General features: G+C 43.1%; 2 protein-coding genes across 3 annotated transcripts in view; one reads left to right on the forward strand and one right to left on the reverse strand.

The window, feature by feature from the left end:
- LOC122562276 (cytoplasmic phosphatidylinositol transfer protein 1-like) overlaps positions 1-1957 on the reverse strand; it is a 287598-nt gene extending 285641 nt beyond the window's left edge. For both annotated transcript variants that reach the window (XM_043715061.1, XM_043715063.1), the window contains exon 1: positions 1771-1957. The gene's annotated coding sequence lies outside the window, so the exon portion shown is untranslated. The remainder of the gene's footprint in view (positions 1-1770) is intronic.
- Positions 1958-2067: 110 nt separating this feature from the next.
- psmd12 (proteasome 26S subunit, non-ATPase 12) overlaps positions 2068-21162 on the forward strand; it is a 38270-nt gene continuing 19175 nt past the window's right edge. Inside the window, exons 1-4 of the mRNA XM_043715060.1 lie at positions 2068-2336; positions 15005-15064; positions 18172-18300; positions 18993-19100. Of these exons, the coding sequence (XP_043570995.1) occupies positions 2232-2336; positions 15005-15064; positions 18172-18300; positions 18993-19100 (402 nt within the window). The 5' untranslated portion in view covers positions 2068-2231. The remainder of the gene's footprint in view (positions 2337-15004; positions 15065-18171; positions 18301-18992; positions 19101-21162) is intronic.

The following is a 21162-nucleotide window of genomic DNA, read 5'->3' on the forward strand; positions in this document are numbered from 1 at the left end:
TATAAGATAATACATGGCTTGGAGAGGGTGGACGCTCGGAAATTGTTTCCGTTAGGCGAGGAGACTAGGACCCATGGACAGAGCCTTAGAATTAGAGGGGGTAAATTCAGAACAGAAATGCAGAGACATTTCTTCAGCCAGAGTGTGGTGGGCCTGTGGAATTCATTGCCACAGAGTGCAGTGGAGGCTGGGACGCTAAATGTCTTCAAGGCAGAAATTGATAAATTCTTGATGTCACAAGGAATTAAGGGCTACGGGGAGAATGCGGGTAGGTGGAGTTGAAATGCCCATCAGCCATGATTGAATGGCGGAGTGGACTCGATGGGCCGAATGGCCTTACTTCCACTCATATGTCTTATGGAATGAGAGAGAATCAGCCTGGACCTGCTTCGGTGTGTCCAGCAGCCTTTCTTTCACGACTGAAAAAAACAAACAAACCAGAGAAAAGCTGAGCTGGGAGAATTAGCCACACTCCTTTCATTGTACAAGTTTTTAAAAAAAAATTGAAAGCCTTCTGCCTGAGGCAGTATCTGTTGGCTATTGTCAAATTGGCCCTAAAACCCATCAACTCACAGGCTCTGAGTCTGTGTCACTTATGACCTCTCTAAACGAAAACCAAGGACTGCATAACCTTGTTAAAGGAGTTTCGTCACAACTCCCCCTTTAAAAAAACCCCATCAATATTCAAAGATGGCTTCACTTTAAAACTCCTTAAAATTGTTAGTACTCTAAAACACATATACATTACATTGACTAAATGTGCAAACATGCACAACTACATTCATTTCAATCTGTTGTACTCCTGCCACTGAACACCTCCATTTTTCATTTGAGTCATCGAATTACCCTGCCACATGCACAATTGAATGTCTGTAACAACAAGCTCCATCTAAACAGCCTGACATTTTAACCTTTAAAACTCTCCACAAACTTCAGTGGGTTATGATCAGTGTTTATGATTCTCTCAGATACATAATCTCAGAAATGTTGTAATGCCACCACCAAGCTCAAAGTCTCCTTCTCAACCAGCAAATATTTCTGATGAATGTACAGCTTCCTGGAGAAATATTCGAAAGGTCTTTCTATCCTCCTATAGTCTTCTTGCAAGAGCACAGTGTGGACATTCATCACTTCCATTGACAGTCACCTTGAATGGCTAATAACGGGGCAGTGGTTAACACATCTTTCAGGCTGTCAAAAGTCTTCTAACAGACCATTATCCACTTAAAACTCTTGCCTTTCTTTAGCAATTCAGTGTAATTGCAGACAAAATAATGAGCATATGAAAACACCAAGGTCCAATTTGTAGCATTTAACCCGTCCAGTCCGTAAGTTAATTACTAAATCATGAAGATCACCCTAGTTTGTCAAAGAGCTAAAATATAAATCGGAAGCATCCCACATTAACAAAAAAAAACTACCTCAAGACATAAACAGTTTTGGGACAACCAAAAATAAACATTTCGCTGAAAGCTTTTACCATACAGCCCTGTCCAGTTTAAACACGGAAACATCAACAAAACCTTTCCCTCATCTTTCCAGACATTAATTTGCGACGAAAATATGTAAATGATAAAGCTTTGCGCTTCCTCCACTATTTTTAAAAGTCCGGCTGAGAAGAACAGACCAACCAAGGCCATCAAGTCGACGGCGTCCGAGATCCTCGAGACTCACGGTACCTCAAGACCGACGGCATAAAGGGAATCTGACTGAGATGAATCATGTTTTTATTGCGTTACATAAAAGAAGGCGAAGATAACCCAAAACAACCTTTGCCGGAGACAATCTCCGTCCTATCGTAGATCCGGACTCTCACATGCTTCATTGCCGCCTCACACTGCCCTTTCCCGACGGCGACCAACATTATATCGCGATAGGATGAGTCAGGTGGGTCGAGTTGGGGTGGGCTACGAAGGTGAAGGCGGGGCTGATAACTGCACGTGACGGCCTGTGGAGAGGGAATCGAGAGACGATTGCAGGGAAACACTAGCGTGGGGGCGTGGCTTGTGGTTCAGCGGGTTGGCGTCAGGACGGCACACTCCTTCCGGCGTGGCTTCACTCCATCCGGCTGTTACTGGGTTACGCCGGCTCGCGGGGCAGCGGTTGAGGCCTGTGTTTGCGTGTGCTCGCGCCTGTGAAATAACTCGTAATTTTAAATCAGAACCAAAGGGAAACACTGAGGGGTCGGAAGGAAGGAAATATTGTAGGTAAAGACCAAACGGCTTGTTAAAATGGCGGAGGGAGCCGAACGAGCTGATGGCAGGATTGTGAAAATGGAGATGGATTATAGCTCCACGGTAGACCAGCAGCTGCCGGAGTGCCAGAAGATGGCTCAAGTAAGTAAAATGTATTTCTCATAGTCACTGAGTCATGCGGTTCCACTGATCAGACTCAGCTAGGTCCTTGCACGGAGTAGGCCTCGTTCATCGGTGTAACTGAAGAAACAATTAGATTTGAACGGTTTGCGCAGTTTTTCTTTGGTCGATGCACGAAGGTACGGAAAGCCTAGAAGCAGCTTATTTTAAAAATTTACATCGGTGTACTGTTGTGAGATGTTGTTGAAGTCGATATTGAGACGAGCATTTAGTACGTGTGAGTGCTTTGTGACTCTTTACCCCATCATGCAGCAGTGTATATAAAAACAACTTCTAATTATATCGTCACATTCTGGGGTTTCTATCAAATCTTGAGTATGCCATATCTGACGGAAATATATTTGGGCTCCAGTTGAAATGTTAGATCTCAAAAATACATGAAGTGACTTATTTATTCCTCTAATCCATAAAGATTAACGATTTCCTGAATTCTCGGGGTTTTATTCGACATGTTTGAAGTTTTTTTACATCCATGATGTTTTACAGTTTGAAATATGAAAAATCTCTGAGCAAGATTTTAAAATTAACAGTTGTAGTTAATCTGGGTATGTTGAGAAAGATGTTTTGACAAAACTGTTTGTCTTGTACTCATCAAGACAATTTGCAAGAATCCCATTTCGAGGGGATAACCAACACTTAGAACCATTACATGCTTGCAAAACTTGTAACTGTCTACTGACTGTACACGTGATTCTGCATTTGGACATGATTTTCTGGATAATTGTGATTGTGTGAATTCAGTCAGGATTGCAATATGCCACGTGTGTATTGGAAGCGATGCATTTGAATACAATCTGTTTCACTGCAGATGAAAGGAACATGAATATACTTTGTGCATGGTCAAATCAATAGAGTAGCTGTTAGCCTTTTGCTGGTCCATTTCCCCAGACAATGCATGAGTCAGTTTGCCTGACAGTTAATTGTTGATCCTCATCAACTGATGCATTCTCCCTGGTAATACCTCCACCAATCAGAATGCTCTTGTCAACCAATCACCATGGTCTTCTGATGTTGGTTTCTCCTTAAATTGGTAGGCAGAAATGGGTACTGTAGATGCTGGAGATTAGAGGAGAAAGTGAGGTCTGCAGACTCTGGAGATCAAAGCTGAAACTTTATTGCTGGAACAGCACAGCAGGTCAGGCAGCATCTAGGGAACAGAAGATTCGACGTTTCGGGCACATGCCCTTCTTCAGGAATGAGCAGAGAGTGTTCAGCAGGAGAAGATAAAAGGTAGGGAGGAGGGACTTGGAGGAGGGACTTGGAGGAGGGGCGTTGGAAATTGATAGGTGGAAAGAGGTCAAGGTGAGGGTGATAGGTCCCCTATCACCCTCACCTTGACCTCTTTCCACCTATCACATTTCCAACTCCCCTCCTCCAAGTCCCTCCTCCCTACCTTTTATCTTCTCCTGCTGAACACTCTCTGCTCATTCCTGAAGAAGGGCATGTGCCCGAAACGTCGAATCTTCTGTTCCCTAGATGCTGCCTGACCTGCTGTGCTGTTCCAGCAATAAAGTTTCATGCTGGAGATTAGAGTCAAGATTAGAATGGTGCCGGAAAAACACAGTAGGTCAGGCAGCATCCAAGGAGCAGGAAGAAAATCGACTTTTTTTTCCCCTGCACTTTGAATGTCCTTAAATTGTCTTTTTTTCCAACAGTATAACGAAAGTATTATGTTCTACAAATGGTTTGGACTGTTAACTTGAATATAAATCATTTCTGTCGATGGTTACCCTCCATGCAAATAACTCATGTCATATTTATCCATTCTTTTACGATATCCTGTCATGCCCCACTTCATTCAATGATCTGTCCAATTTAGGTTTTACTGATTAAAATTTTAAAAATGACAGACATATATTGAAATATTTACAGAGGAAGAAGGAGAAAATTAATTTTAATGTTGCATGCTATATACCTACTTGAGTTAGTTGGGATTCCTGCTCAATGTGACAAAATTGGTGTGAAATGAAACTTGATCTTTTTCAAAGTCTTTGGAAGCTGATATCAGGGACAAGCTGTACTGTGTACCAGTCTGATTCTTCTGCACTGATAATAGGTTTATGTGGTGTTTGAATTATGCTGTGGCATGATAATTGTGTGAGTTAAAACATATGAGGTATCCAGTATGTCAGATTAATATTTCATTTTTTATCTCTTAAGTATGACATGAAACAAGGTGTTAATTTTAAAGATTATAAACTGAGATGTAATGTCATAATTAGGTGCACTTGATTTCTGAACCTTGAGCCTGCAAATTTATCATTGCAAGTCTAACTAAACAGCAGGTGGTTTTAATTGACATCGAGTCATAGCGTCGTACAGCATGGAAATAGTGCCTTTGGTCCAACGTATTCATGCCGACCAGATATCCTAAATTAATCAAGTCCCATTTGTCAGCATTTGGTTCAAATCCTTCCAAAACCCTTCGTCTTCACATACCTATTCAGGTGCCTTTTAAATGTTATAATTTTACCAGCCTCCTCCACTTCCTCTGGCAGGTCATTCCATGCACACACCACCCTCTGTGTGAAAATGTTGCCCCATAGGTCCGTTTGAATCTTTTCCCCTCTCACTTTAAACTTATTCTCTCTAGTTTTGGTCTCCCCTACCCAGGCGAAAAAGACTTTGACTATTCACTCTATACATGCCCCTCATGATTTTCTCAGTCTCTATAAGGTTATTTGAAGCCTTCAATGCTCCAGGGAAAATAGACCCAGCTTATTCAGCCTTTTCCTGCAGCTCAACCCTCCAACCCTGGCAACATCCTTGTAAATCTTTTCTGAACCCTTTCAAGTTTCATAATGTCTTCCCTACAGCAAGGAGACCAAAATTGAATGCAGTATTCCAAAAATGCCCAAACCAAGGTCCTGTACAGCTGCAACATGATCTCCCAACTCCAATACTCTGATACACTTGCTTCTATTGGTCAGTGCACCAACACTTTTTCACTACCCTGTCTATCTGCATCTCCACATTCAAGGAATTATGAACTTGTACCCCAAGGTCTCTTTGTTCGGCAACACGCCCCAGGATCCTACCATTACGTATACAGTCTCTGCCCTGATTTGCTTTACCAAATGTAACACCTTACATTTATCTAAATAAAACTCCACCTGCCACTCCTCCACCCATCGTCCATCTGATCAAGATGCCATTGGACTCTGAGGTAACCTTCTTCGCTGTCCACTGCGCCACCAATTTTGATGTCCTCTGCAAGCTTACTAACCATTCGTCCTATATTCGCATCAAAATAATTTATACAAATAACAAAAAGTAGTGCACCCAGCACTGATTCTTGAGTCAAACCAGTGGTTACAATTTGAAAAACAACCCTCAACAATCACCCCTGTGTCTTCTACCTGCAAGCTAATTTTGTATCCAGATGATTAGCTTTCCACATGATCTAACCTTGCTAACTATTTGACCATGCAGAACCTTGTCGAACACCTTGTCTATGTGGACTTCAGCAATGTGCATCGCTCTGCTTTCATCAATCATCTTTGTCATTTCAAAAAGCTCAATCAAGCAACTGAGACACGATTTCACATGCACAAAGCCACATTGATCATCTCTAATCTGTCCTTACCTCTCCAGATATAAGTAAATCCTGTCCCTCAGAATCCCTTCCTTAAAACTTACCCACCACTAATTTCAGGCTCATTGGTGTATAGTTCCCTGACTTTTCCTTATCACCTTCCTTAAACAATGGCACCACATTAGCCACCTCCAGTCTTCAGGCACCTCACCTAGGGCTGTTGAAATACATATTTTTGCAAAGGGCCTAGCAATCACTTCCTTAGCTTCCCATAAAATTCTGTGATACGCCTGATCTCTTCCCAGGGGTTTATCTGCCTTCTTGTGTTCGAAGACATCTACCACTAGCACTTCTGTAATGTGGACACTTTTCAAAGTACAATATCATTATTTCTTCCCCAAGTTCTCTAGGTTCCATATACTTCGCCGCATAAGTACTGATGCGAAAACTCATTTAGTGTCTCACCCATTTCCTGTAGTTTCTGGCAATGAAAAGAAAATTGCAGTTATATTGCTTCCAATGTTTTGTGGGAGATTCCACACTAGTGTCACCATCTTTTTTCCATTAAAGTGTACTCCCTGTCTCTCATTTTTAAAGTAATAAACTTGTTAGTTGTATTTAGAATGTACTATCAGTCCTGAAACACAGTGAGTACTTCGTTTTTGGCTTATATCTGTAGTGAGTTTAAAAATTTATATCTTCTGATTGTATTCCTAACTTGCGTCCATAGTTCGGTGCACTGATGTCTACACCGCTGAACCCAGACGCCAATTTGAAGACACCTTTTCCTACTGCCCCTTCGACCATGACCATAACCTCACCTCCCATCACCAACCTCATCACCTCAGGGGATCTCCCACCCACACCTTCACCTCATAGTTTGGGAACCCCGCACCACCCGGTTATACCTCTTGCCCAAGATCCACAAGCCAGACCACTCTGGCTGACCCAACGTCTCAGCCTGCTCCTGCCCCAATGAATTCATCTCCACATACCTTGATACTATCCTATGCCCCAGTCCAGGAACTCCCCACGTACGTTAGGGACACCAACCACGCCCTCCACCTGCTCCATGATTTTCGCTTCCCCGGTCCCCAACGCCTTTCCAGCGCTTTTCCAGCAACACATTTTCAGCTCTGGTCCTCACCTTTAATAATTTCTCCTTCGAATTCTCCCATTTCCTCCAGACAAAAGGAGTAGCCATTGGCACTGACATGAGCCCCAGCTATGCCTGTCTCTTTGTTGGCTAGGTGGAACAGTCTTATCTTCCACAGTTACACTGGCAGCACTCCCCACCTTTTCCTCCGCTACATTGATGACTGCATCGCCACTACCTCATGTTCCGATAAGGAGATTGCATCAACTTCACCAACACATTCCACCCTGATCTTAAATTCACCTGGACCATCTCAGATACCTCCCTCTCCTTCCTGGACCCCTCCATTTCCATCAATGGTGACTGACTCAACACTGATATTTTCTACAAATCCACCGACTCCCACAGCTATCTGGATTACACCTCCTCCCACTCTGCCTCCTGCAAAAATGCTACCCCTTATTCCCAATTCCTCTGCCTCTGTCAGATCTCTCCCAGGAGGACCAGTTTCACCACAGAACACACCAGATGGTGGTCTCCTTTAAAGACTGTAATTTCCCCGCCCATGTGGTTGATGATGCACTCCATCGCATCTCATCCACTTCCCGCACTTCAGCCGTTGAACCCCACTCCCCGAACCGCAACAAGGACAGAACCCTCCCCCTTCCTCACCTTCCACCCCGCCAACCTCCGTATATGTCGCATGACTCTCTGCCATTTCTGCCACCTACAAATGGACCCCACCACCTGTGATATATTTCCCTCCCCACCCCAATCTGCATTCCGTAAAGACCTTTCCCTCCATAATTACCATGTCAGGTCCACGCTCCCCTCTTGCCATCGCAGGAATTGTAAAACTTGCAACCACACTTCCCCCTCACCTCCATCCACCCCAAAGGAACCTTCAACATCCATCAAGGTTTCACCTGGACTTGCACATGTCATTTACTGTATTTGTTGCTCCTGATGTGGTATCCTCTACATTGGCGAGACAGGATGCCTAACCACTGTGCCACCATGGGCGGCACAGTGGCACAGTGGTTAGCACTGCTGCCTCACAGCGCCAGAGACCCGGGTTCAATTTCCGACTCGGGCAACTGACTGTGGAGTTTGCACATTCTCCCTGTGTTTGCGTGGGTTTCCTCCGGGTGCTCCGGTTTCCTCCCACAGTCCAAAGATGTGCAGGTCAGGTGAATTGGCCATGCTAAATTGCCCATAGTGTTAGGTAAAAGGGGTAAATGTAGGGGAATGGGTGGGTTACCCTTCGGTGGGTGGGTGTGGACTTGTTGGGCCGAAGGGCCTGTTTCCACACTGTCAGTAATCTAATAATCTAATAAACACTTCAGAGATCATCTCCGGGACACCCGCAACAACCCACCCCACCACCCTGTGGCCGAACACATCAACTCCCCCTTCCACTTCGAGGACATGCAGGTCCTGGGCCTCCTCCATTGCCACTCCCTTATCACCTGACGCCTGGAGGAAGAATGCCTCATCTTTTGCCTCGGGACCCTCTAACCCCATGAATGTGAATTTCACGAGTTTCCTCATTTCCATTCTTCCCTCTCCCACCCCACCCCACACCAAAATCCCAGTTCCAACCTTCCAGCTCACACTGCCCTCATGACCTGCTCCACCTGTCCATCTTCCTTCACACCTATCCGCTCCACCCTCCCCTCCAACCTATCACCATTACCCCCACCTCCATTCGCCTATTGTGCGCTCAGCTACCTTCCCCACTCCCCTCCCATTTATCTCTGCACCTCCGAGACTCCCAGCCTCATTCCTGATGAAGGGCTATTGCCTGATTTTCCTGTTGTCCTTTTCCAGCACCACACTCTTGACTCTAATCTCCAGCATCTGCTCACTTTCGTCTTGCATCCATAACTGACAAGTATGTCCCAATTTCTAAATTTACCCAACCCAATCACCAGTTAAGTTGACCTTTGCGACCAACCAAATTATAGCGCTTCAGAAAATTTTCAAATATTAGAGCTATGTTTTAAGTTTATGTTAACTGTTAGAAATCAATGGATCATCCTGTTTGATTTAACAATGTTTTACAGCTGGTATTGAGAGGCATTGGCATAAAATAGAGTTCCTGATACCTTTGAGTTTTCTGTCGTTGGAGTATATTTCTCTTAATTTGACATTGCTTAGTTTTAATGAATTTTATAATGATTCACATTTGCTTTTAACTTAAAATGAATAACTGGCCTGGTCAATCTGATTGACCTATGCTATGCAACAGCATCTTAGTAAAATGGCAAACTTAATTTGCTGATGCATTTAAATCTGCATTGTGGGTCAATCACTTTTAAAACTGAAATTAAATTAAGTGATTAATTGTGATAGGGGAACTCTCTAGTCAGAGGGACAAACAGGTGTGGCCAGCAGTGAAAAAATGGAATGGTGTGTTGCCTCCCAGCTGCCAGGATCAAGGATATCTGGGACGGTGCAGAATGTTCTCAAGGGGGAGAAGTACCAGCAAGAGGTCATTGTACACATTGGAACTAACGACATAGGAAGGGATGAGATTCTGAAAGGAGAATATAGAGAGTTAGGCAAGATTTTGAAAAGGAGGTCCTTGGGGGTTGTAATATCTGGATTACTCCCGGTGCTAAGAGCTAGTCAGGGTATGAAAAAGGATAGAGCAGATGAATGTGTGCCTGAGGAGCTGGTGCAGGGGATAAGGCTTCTCATTTTTTTTGGATCATGGGAATCCCTTTTGGGGTAGAAGTGACCTGTACATGAAGGACGGATTGCACCTGAGTTGGAAGGGGACTAATATACTGGCAGGGAGATTTGCTAGAGCTGCTCGGGAGGATTTAAACTAGTAAGATGGATGGGGTGGGGAGGGGGAGAACCCAGGGAGATACTGAGGAAGGAGATCAATCGGAGACTGGTACAGTTGGGATGAGCCACGCTCTCTAGTATTCTTATATACAGATGAAGAAGGACACCACAACACATCCACCCTCGGACAAGCCAAACAGAGACACGCAGGAGACTTCCTTGGAGCATGGCACTCCAACCGGAACTCTATCAACAAACACATTGACTTGGATCCCATTTACCATTCTCTCTCCCCCCCCCCCCCCCCCGAGAAAAAACAACCGGAAATGTCATCACCAAGGGCAATGACTTCGCCAACCCAAGGAAACCTAAACACATATATACAAACCGGGCCATACCACCAGTGTTTCATCCAGAGGCTCACTGATGATATTATGTGGTCTGGTGACAAAACGTCTGAAAACAAACCTTCAAGCTCAGCAAGCTAACCTACATCCAGAACCTCAACTTGAGCTACAAATTTTCGCAAAACTCACTTTCCAAGCATAATCTGGGACTGTCATTGTGTTAAGAATTTAGATGGAGAGGAATTTGTGTGTACAAGAAAATTTTCTGATTCAGTATGTGGATGTGCCCACTAGAGAAGGTGCAAAACTTGATCTACTCTTGGGAAATAAAGCAGGGCAGGTGACTGAGGTGTCAGTGGGGGAGCATTTTGGGGCCATGCGACCATAATTCTATTAGTTTTAAAATATTGATGGAAAAGGATAGACCAGATCTAAGGTTGAAGTTCTAAATTGGAGGAAGGCTAATTTTGACGATATTATGCAAGAATTTTCAAAAGTTGATTGGGGGCAGATGTTGGCAGGTAAAGGGACGGCTGGAAAATGGGAAGCCTTCACAAATGATATAACGATACTTCTGTATCTTCCTATTCAGGTGAAAGGAAATGCTGGTAGATGTAGGGAAAGCTGGATGACTAGAGAAATTGAGGTTTTGCTTAAGAAAAAGAAGGAATTATATGTTAGGTATGGACAGAAGAGATAGAGTGAATGCCCAGAGTATAAAGGCAGTGGAAGTATACTTAAGGGGGAAATCAGGAGGGCAAAAAGGGGACACAAGATAGCTTTGGCAAATAGAATTAAGGAGAATCCAAAGGGTATGTACACATACATTAAAGACGAAATGGTAACTAGGGAGAGAATAGGGCCCCTCAAAGATCAGCAGGTCAGGCAGCATCCTGAAGAAGGGCTTATGCCCGAAACGTCGATTCTCCTGCTCCTTGGATGCTGCCTGACCTGCTGTGCTTTTCCAGCAACACATTTTTCAGCTCTGATCTCCAGCATCTGCAGTCCTCACTTTCTGCCCTCAAAGATCAGCCAGGCAGCCTATGTGGTGAGCTGCAGGAGATGGGGGAGATACAAAATGAGTATTTTGCGTCAGTGTTCACTGTGGAGAAAACCGTGGCAGATATAGAATGTAGAGAAATAGATGGTGACATCTTGAAAAATGTCCATATTACAGAAGACGAAGTGCTGGATGTCTTGAAATGCATAAAAGTGGATAAATCTTCAAACCTGATCAGGTGTACCCGAAAACTCTGTGGGAAGCTAGGGATGTGATTGTCGGGACCCTTGCTGGGATACTTGTATCATCGATAGTTGCAGGTGAGGTGCCGGAAGACTGGAGGTTGGCTAACATCGTGCCACTATTTTAGAAAGATGGTATGGAAAAGCTAGGGAACTAAAGACTGGTGAGCCTGACCTTGGTGGTGGGCAAGTTGTTGGAGGTAATGGTGTACATGTATTTGGAAAGGCAAGGACTGATTATGGATAGTCAACATGGCTTTGTGCATGGGAAATCGTATCTCACAAACCTGCTTGAGTTTTTTGAAGAAGTAACAAATAGGATTGATGAGAACAAAGCCGTAGATGTGATCTATATGGACTTCAGTAAAGCGTTTGACAAGGTTTCTCATGGGAGACTGGTTAGCAAGGTTAGATCTCATGGAATAGAGGGAGAACTAGCCATTTGCATAAGAACTGGATCAAAGGTAGAAGACAGAGGATGGTGGTGGAGGGTTGTTTTTCAGACTGGACGCCTGTGACCAGGGGTGTGCCACCAGGTTGGATCCTTTGCTTTTCGTCACTTATGTAAATGATGTGGATGTGAACATAGGAGATATAGTTAGTTTGTGGATGACACCAAAATTGAAGGTGTGGTGGACAGCGAAGAAGGTTATCTCAGTAGATAGGTAGTGAAGAAGGTGTTGCTTTGCTTTCCTTTATTGGTTAGTGCATTGAGTATAGGAGTTGGGTGGTCATGTTTCAGCTGTTCAGCATATTAGGCAAAAGTGAGGACTGCAGGTGCTGGAGATCAGATTCAAGTTTAGAGTGGTGCTAGAAAAGCACAGCCGGTCAAACAGCATCCGAGGAGCAGGAAAATTGATGTTTCGAAAGGGCTCCTGCCCGAAATGTTGATTTTCCTGCTCCTCAGATGCTGTCTGACCTGCTGTGCTTTTCCAGCACCACTCTAATCTTGTACAGAATATTGGTTAGGCCACTTTGGAATATTGTGTGCAATTCTGGTCTCCTTCCTATTGGAAGGATGTTATGAAACTTGAAAGAGTTCAGAAAAGATTTTACAAGGATGTTGCCAGGGTTCGAGGATTTGAGCTATAGCGACAGGCTGAATAGGCATGGGCTGTTTTGGAGCGTCAGAGGCTGAGGGGTGACCATAGAGGTTTATCAAATCATGAGGGGCATGGATAGGGTAAATAGACACACGGTCCTTTCCCTGGCGTGGCGAGTCCAGAACTAGAGGCCAAAGGTTTAGGGTCAGAAGGGAAAGATATAAGAGACCTAAGGGGCAACTTTTCCACGCAGAGGATGGTGCGTATATGGAATGGCTGCTAGAGGAAGTGGTGGAGGCTGGTACAATTGCAACATTTAAGAGGCTGGATGGGTATATGAATAGGAAGGGATTTGAGGTATATGAGCCAAGTGTTGGCACATGGAATTGGATTGGGTTCGGATATCTGGCCGGCATGGATGAGGTGGACCAGATGTTTTCATGCTGTACATCTGTCCCTAATCTATCCTGTGCTACAAAGATCCAACCTGGCTCCTGTGTCCCTTTTATATACTTTAGAGTTGCATCATCAAGTATACATTGACTCTTGACATCTCTTTGGTTAAAATGCATCACCTCGCACTTCTGGAAGGTAATTTCCAACTGCATTGTCTTCCTGTGTGTTCCTGCTTATCAAATCAAATATTCAGATTGTAATATAATTGAGTTGTTTTGAACTGTTGGCTGAACAAAGGTTAAGCTGTTGTGTGAGGGGTTAGTGTTTGAATGCAAGAAATAATTATGCTTAAATCTGTTAAAGCAAAGAAATTGAGTTTTGGCTGTCGAATAGTTTTCACTGATGTGCTTTCTACTCAACGTGAACACTAAGAAAAAAAATCAAAGCTTTTCTTTGTCTTGCATTCATCAGATCAATTTGCAAAATAACAAAACAAAAGGGAAAGCAACACTTCTGTTGGTTGGCAAGTCGACTCTGTTCGAGACATTGAAATGAACTGTGTATCATGATGACTGTCGTTGAGTCATGTGGCATGTTAGTTTCACTGCAAGTATGATGCTATGTATATCGGCCATATGCCCCAAAGACTTGAGGATCATATGTGAGAACTAAATTTTTATCCACAGTTCTCCTGAAAAGCATCAGTTTCTTCTTGCCAATTGCGAAACAAATTGTCTGCAAGGATGCCAATCATGTAGTTTATTCCCCAGCAGTAATATCTTTATTGAGATAACATACTTTAGAAAAGAAGGTTTTTATGATCCCAGCTGGGAGTCACTCTGGACAAGTCAGATTCCACACTGAAACCTGGTTTGATGAGTTTTTATTTTTGCAGTTTAGCTGCATTTGGGGTTGCTCACTGAAAATATCCACAGTTATTTGGCTTAAGTCACATGCCTTTTTGGATTTGCTGTTTTGACCCAATACACACACAATCTAGGCCTTATCAGCAATCTAATCAATGGGCTCTGAGCCATTTGTTCACTGTGTAAAGGAGTTGATTGTTCTTTCAGAGTCATTGGGTGAAAATCCTGGAATTCCCTCCCTAATGGCATTGTGAGTTGTCTTCAGCACATGGACTGCAGCGGTCTAAGAAGGCAGTTCACCAATACTTTTTCAAGAGCAGCTAGGGATGGACAATAAATACTGGTCCTGTCAGCAATGCCCACATCCTATGAATAAGTAAATATTTTAAACAGCTTGTTGCTGATATGAGGCTTATCAAAGCCATCCTGCAGGGTAATGGCTACCCTAGCCAGATCATTTCTTGTTGCACATCCTGCAAATTCATGAATAGGCCAGAAGCCATCCCTTTTGATTCTGAAAATTGCTCAATCTATCCTGATTGCCCTGAAAGTTTGAGCAACAGCTGAAGTTAACAGTTCATTGTGCTACAAGGATTTTAGCCACCAATAGGAGGCTGCCTTCAAGGCAAAAAGACTTTCTACTATTCTACAAATAAGTAATGTGGCATACGACTTTCAGTGCCAGTGTGATGTAGGCTCAAAGACAAGCAGATCAAATCATAGCCCTTTGACTGTTTGCAGCATGAAAGGCAGTGACCTTTGCCAACTAGCCTGCAAACCTCTCAATGCAATGTCCAATATTAACAATAATTGAACTCCATAACTGACATTTACTGGCTAATCCTGGGTGTTTTTAAATGACACTGACAATGAATTAGGATCATGAGTTGGGCAGTTGTGGCAGTTTTTGTGATTTGGAATTCTTCCCATCCACTTCAACGTCTTGTAGTGTAAGCAATTGTCGCATTCCAAAAAAAAACTGCATTGAACAGTGTCATAGAAGCAGACATTTTTATTGCGCATGGAGACTCAGCATACTATCTAGCTATATACAGAAGAAAATGTTGAACTCTTTTTTTTCTCTGCAATTGTATGCATTTCACATTTCCTGCCTATCTGTTATATTGAATATTTGACATGGAATCAGCTTAGCTAAGTCTGGGATTTGGGAAGGATGAGTATTTTGTTGGTGACTATAAATGTTCACTTTGCAGAAAATGTTTTGAAATGGGAAACAAAAGTATGTTTCAAAGGGACAGTTAATATGGTTTTGTTTCTAGTGTTAATCATTTTGGCTTTCTCATTTAGGATGGAAGATTACAGGAAGGCATTGATAACCTATTGTCTTTGGAAAAGCAGACCCGAACAGTAAGTGGAAGTTCAATTATTGAATTTGAAATGAAACGATGATATGAAATAGGAGCAGGAGTAAGCTAAACAGCCCATTAAACATGCTGTACTATTCATTAGATTGTACTTGAAATGATTGTGGCCTGAACTTAATTTTCATGCCATGATCATAACCTTAACTACCATGTAAATCAAAATCTAACACAGCCTTGAATGTATTCAATGACCCATCCATCAATCATCTCTGTGGCAGAGGATTGCAAAAAGTAGCCAACCTGACAGAAGAAACTCTTCTTCATCTTGACTTAAGTAAGAGACGTTTTTAAACTATGGCCCCTAGCGTTCTGCAGTTTCACAATTTAGATAACGACTGTGAAATAAAGGAGCAGAATTAATCCTTTAGCCCATAGAGTCTGCTCCACTGTTTGATCATGGCCGATATGTTTCTCAACCTCATTCTTCTGTCTTTACCCAATAACTCTTCATCTCCTCTGACCCTGTCCCTGTCAGCCTGCATTTCCCATGGTTAATCCACCTGGCCTGCATATTCCTGGACGCTGTGGGCAATTTACATGGCCAATTCACCTAACCTGCACATCTTTGGACTGTGGGAAGAGACCAGAGCACCCAGAGAAAACCCACACAGACATGAGGTTGAGGCTGGAATTGAACCTGCGTCCCTGGTGCTGTGAGGCTGCAGTGCTAACCACTGAGCCATTGTGCTGCCTCCAGGCCCCTCACTTTCCCACATTGTTTTCCATCTACCATTTCTTTGCCCACTCTCCTAGCCTGTGCGAGTCTTTCTGCAGCCTCCTCACTCCCTCACCATTAGCTGTCTGTCCACCTACCTTTGTGTCATCTGCAAATTTAGCAACAATGCACTCCTGTCCATCAGCCAGATTGTTAATATATAATGCGTAGTACTGGTTCCAACACTGACCTCCTATGGAACTCTACTGATCACCAACTGCCATCCTGAAAAAGACTCCTTTATTCTCACTCTCTACCTTCTGCCGGTCAGCTAGGTTTCTCCATGCCAGTACCTTGCCCCAAATGCCATGGCCTGTTATCTTTCTTCCTAGCCTTCTGTGTGGCACCTTGTCAAAGACCTTCTGGTAATCGAGATAGATCGCATCCACTGACTCTCCTTTGTCTAGCTTGCTTGTTACCTCCTCAGAGAATTTTAACAGATTCATCAGGCATGACCTCCCCTGAACAAAGCTATGCTGATTCAGCCCTATTTTAGTGTTTATTTCCAAGTACTCTGCATCTCGTCCTTAATAATGAACTCTTAAAATCTTACCAACAACCAATGTTGGCCTATAATTTCCTGTCTTCTGCCTCCCTCCCTTCTTAAATAGGGTAATTATATTGACCATTTTCCAGTAATCTGGAACCCTGCCTGACTGCAAAGTTCACAGCATCTTAGCTGCTCTTCCAGCAACAGTATTTAGATGGCTCGTTCAATTAAACTTCTGGTAAGTGGTAATCCCAAGATGTTGAGTTTGAGATTCTGTGATGATGATTCCATTAAATGTCAAGGGAATGTGGCGAGACATTCCTGGTAGAGAGAGTATGATGGAACCAAGGACACTGAAGCGGATAAAGAGAATTGGGCCTCGGAGACTGGGGAATTCCTCTACTGATGTTTTGGTGCTCTGTTGATTGGGCTTCACCAAAGACAACTATCTTTCTTTGTATAGCTCCAACAGAATTTTTCCCTGTTCTTGATGACTTTAGTATTACGAGGCCACTTTAATGCCACATGGTCATAGAGTTCCTAAGTCCAGATAAAAACCATTCAGTCCATCGAGTCTGCACTGACCCTCCAAAGAGCACCCCACCCTATCCCCTAACAACACATTTACCATCATTAACTCAATTAGCCTATGGGGCAATTTAGCCTGGCCAATCCACCTAACTTGCACATCTTTGGACTATGGGAGGAAACTGGAGCACTGGAGGAAACCAGCATAGGCACTGGGAGAACGTGCAATCTCCACGGACAGTCGCCCAAGGCAGGAATGAAACCTGGGTCCCTGGCGCTGTGAGGCAGCAGTATTAACCTCTGTCCCACAGTGCCAGCCAGTCAATGGTGCCTTAACTGTAGTTGCTGTCACCTCAGCATGAATTCAGCTTTTTTGCCAACGTTTAAGTCTAATAACAATTGTCTAAGTCTAATTATTATGTCTGGAGCTGAGCAGCCATGGCATAGTCCAAACTGAGCTTCGGTGATATAGGTTATTGTTGAGATGGTGCCACTGGATTCACTGTCAGCAACATCTTTCACCGCTATGCTGCAGTTTGAGGATAAACTGAAGAGTCCAAATTGAATTCGTCATACTTTTGCGAATGGGACATAACCGAACACTGGTCAGATAGATGGCAGTATTGCAGCTGCACTTATCCAACTTCATGAAGGACACAGCTAGTTATTGAGCACAAATCTGTGGAATATAGTACAACTGAGATATTGTTGGGGCTGAGAGTCTCGTGCATTCAACTGCTTCTTGTCATATGGAGTAAGGTAAGTTGTCTCAAGGTAGATATGTGATGCTGGATCTTCGTGAGAAGTCTGAAATGAATGATCCACTCAGCAATTTTGCTTGAAGGTAGTTGCCGTTGTTTAAGCCATGTCTTTTTCTCTGCACTTCTGGGCTCCTCTATTAAGTGCAGGGATGCTTGCAGAGGTTCCTGCTCTGGTGAGTTAATTGGTTGTCCACCACTATTCACAACTACTGCAAACCAATTTGAGGCCTGTAGGAGCTCTTCAAACCAGTTTCTATCTCGCAGCATAAAAAAGTAAATTACTGTCACAGATGATTGAACTAGAAGCTTTGAGGGGTTTAAGATAAACAAAATAGTGAATGAGATTCAGTATTATTAGAAACCAGTAAAATTAGATGGTGAAATGGAGCAGGGTTTGCATCTAGTTCAGAAAAAGGTCCTTTTTTGCCTGTTGTGAAATTATGTAAGCCCATATTCACCAATCTAACCCAATTCCATTAATTCATTCTAAAACCATTTGAGTGTGCCCTCTGCATTTGTTTGGCTTGTTTCATAATTGTACTGAGATTGTTGTTTTGACCTAGTGGTTTGATTTTTTTTTTCCTTATAAATTCTAGGCTTCTGATATGGCATCCACGTCTAGAATCTTGGTTGCCATAGTTAAGATGTGTTATGATGCAAAAGACTGGGATGCATTGAATGAAAATATTGTACTTTTGTCTAAAAGAAGAAGTCAACTAAAACAGGTAAGATCTACAGTTTGTGTAGATCAACATCGTAAAACTATTCTAGACTGTAAACTATAACTTCAATATGAAAAGCGCTTTGCCAGGTAATCTTTTTTTCAGAAAATTACTTATGAGTACCAGAGCTGAATTCTGAGGGAAAATTTTAAAGACACAAATATTTAATTGACATTTGTCTGTATAAAGTCAATAAAGATTTGTAGACCTTTTTTGACTATTCACCACTTGCATTTTTCCGAGGAGTTTTGAACAAGAAGGATTACAGACTTTACACATGCTGCTGTTTTTAATCTTTTTATGTTGCTTGTATAAAATAATTATAAGGAATAATTAAAAACATCCTCAGCATATTAATTTTTTTGACAAAAGTGAATGTTTATGCCTGACCTTATTTTCTTCACATTTGTGCTACCTGATGCTTGGGATGAAGGGCTCTTGCCCGAAACGTGGATTCTCCTGCTCTTCGGATGCTGCCTGACCTGCTGTGCTTTTCCAGCATTACATTCTTGACTCTGGAATATTATTGTAATCAGTACTTTGTTCACAATGTAATGCCTGTTAATGTAATTCAGATAATATTGGTTATTTGGCGAAATTTAAAACTATTGTTTTCATGTTGATTATGTATTCATTCTCACCCAATGTAACTAGTGTTGCAAAGCCATCATCTCTCCTTGTTTTTAAATATGCAGGCAGTTACAAAAATGGTCCAAGAGTGTTGTGCATATGTTAGTCAGATCACTGACCTGCCAATCAAATTGAGGTTGATTGACACACTGCGTACCGTTACTGCTGGGAAGGTTAGTACGTTTTCATCGGCTTACAAAATCTTGCTTTCTTTCCAAAATTGAACTTGGAAAGAAAATCATAAGCTACGTGACTTTTGAGAGTGCATACTTAGAAAAATATGCTTTTCATTTTTGCATCCAAGAATAAAGACATTAGCATTTATATTTGGAATTTTCAGCTATTGAATATTTTTTGGTGTTAATACTGTAAGTGCTTAAGCTTGTTTATTTAAAAATGCTAAGATGGAAATTGACATTATTTGGAATTAATTACTAATGAAATATACTATAATGAAGTTGACCTGGAAGCTAACAGCTCAATAAAAATCTTCAGAAACTATTGAGAGAGGGCTATTTAAGTGTCAGTCAAACTATTTCAAATCATTGACCAATAAGAATCAATTGAGGAATTATGTCCATTGTAATGAAAGAATTTAGTTTTTTGGTTTTTTGATATCATCAGTTAATCTCCAAGTGCTTTGTAACCACTGTTTTTATACTCTGTAAAGTGCAGGGGGGTGGGGAGGGGGGCTTAGAGATAAATAGGAGCGGGGAGCTGGGCAAAGCGAGCTGGGAAGGCAATAGGTAGATGCAACTGGAAGGGTGATGGTGATCGGTCCGAGGGGAGGGTGGAGCGGATAGTTGGGAAGGAAGATGGACTGGTAGGGCAGTTCCACGCTGTATATCTCTATGACAGTTTAAGAAGACAGTGCTGAGTTGGAGGGTTGGATCTGGGAGAAGGGGAGATGATACTGGCGAGGTTGATGTTGATGCCATGTGGTTGGAGGGTTCCAAGGCGGAAGGTGAAGCGTTCTTCTTCCGGACGTTGGCTGGCTTGGAGTTGGCGGTGGAGGAGGCCCAGGACTTGCATGTCCTTGGCTGAGTGGGAAGGGGAATTCAAGTGGTAAGCCACAGAGCGGTGGGGTTGTTTGGTACCTGTGTACCAGGGATGTTCCCTGAAACATTCCGCGAGTTGGCATCTTGTCCTCCCCAATGTAGAGGAGACCATATTGAGAGCAGCGGGCACAGTAGATGAGGTATTTAGATGTGAGGGAAAATATCTGCTGGATGTGGAAGGAGCCCTTTGGGCCTTGGATGGAAGTGAGGGGGGAGGTGTGGGCACAAGTTTTACACCTCTTGCGACAGCAAGGTTGGGTTGGTGGGGGGGCATGGACATAACGAGGGCGTCGCGGAGGGAATGGTCTCTGCAGAATGCTGATGGGGTGGGGAGGGAAGTGTATCTCTGGCATTGGGGGCTGATTGTAGAAAACGGAGGATAATGCGCTGTATTCAGAGATTAGAGGGGAGGAAGGTGAGAACCAGGGGTTTTCTATCCTTGTTGCGGTTGGAGGGGTGGCGTTCAAGTGCAGAGGTGTGGGAAGTGGAGGAGATGCACTGGAGGGCATTGTTGACCATGTGGGAGGGGAAATTGCAGTCCTTCAAATAGGCCATCTGGAATGTTCTGGAGTGGAATTGTGAGTAATTGGAGCTCATCTACAAGATGAGCAGGCAAATGTGCCTCATTTTGAGGACCCTCCCAACATCTGTCCTCAAACTGTAGTAAACAGACAGGACTTGCTTATTTGCACACTTGGAGGCTAAGCTCCAATGTATTGTGTGTTATTCATTGAGATATTTGATAGAATAGGCCTTAGGTGAAACATCTGGAAGACATCAATCCTGTACAAGCATACTCCTGCTCCATAATACTGTTCTTTGACTATCAAAATCCATAGCAAGCCATTGGACAAAGTGAATTAATTCTCATACCTATGTACCTCTTTTCAGTGAGGGCAGACATCAACAAGATCTCCAGCATCAATACATAGATCATTGTCCGTCAGCCAGCTACAATTCCTTGCCATAAGATTTTCAAAACAAGCTCTATCACAGCAAGTGTTTACCTGGAGGGCAGAGCAAATGCAATATCCCAATGACTTGAGAGACTGTGTTACTCAGGACCGTCTAAACTGGCAAGGATGCATCTACAAGACTGTTAAACATCTAGAACATTTCAGTCCTCTCATCCTTCTGTCCCTTACAAACAGCACCTGGCCCACCTTTGCCAGAGTGT

The sequence above is a fragment of the Chiloscyllium plagiosum genome, chromosome 24 (assembly GCF_004010195.1).
Source record: "Chiloscyllium plagiosum isolate BGI_BamShark_2017 chromosome 24, ASM401019v2, whole genome shotgun sequence".
NCBI lineage: Eukaryota > Metazoa > Chordata > Chondrichthyes > Orectolobiformes > Hemiscylliidae > Chiloscyllium > Chiloscyllium plagiosum.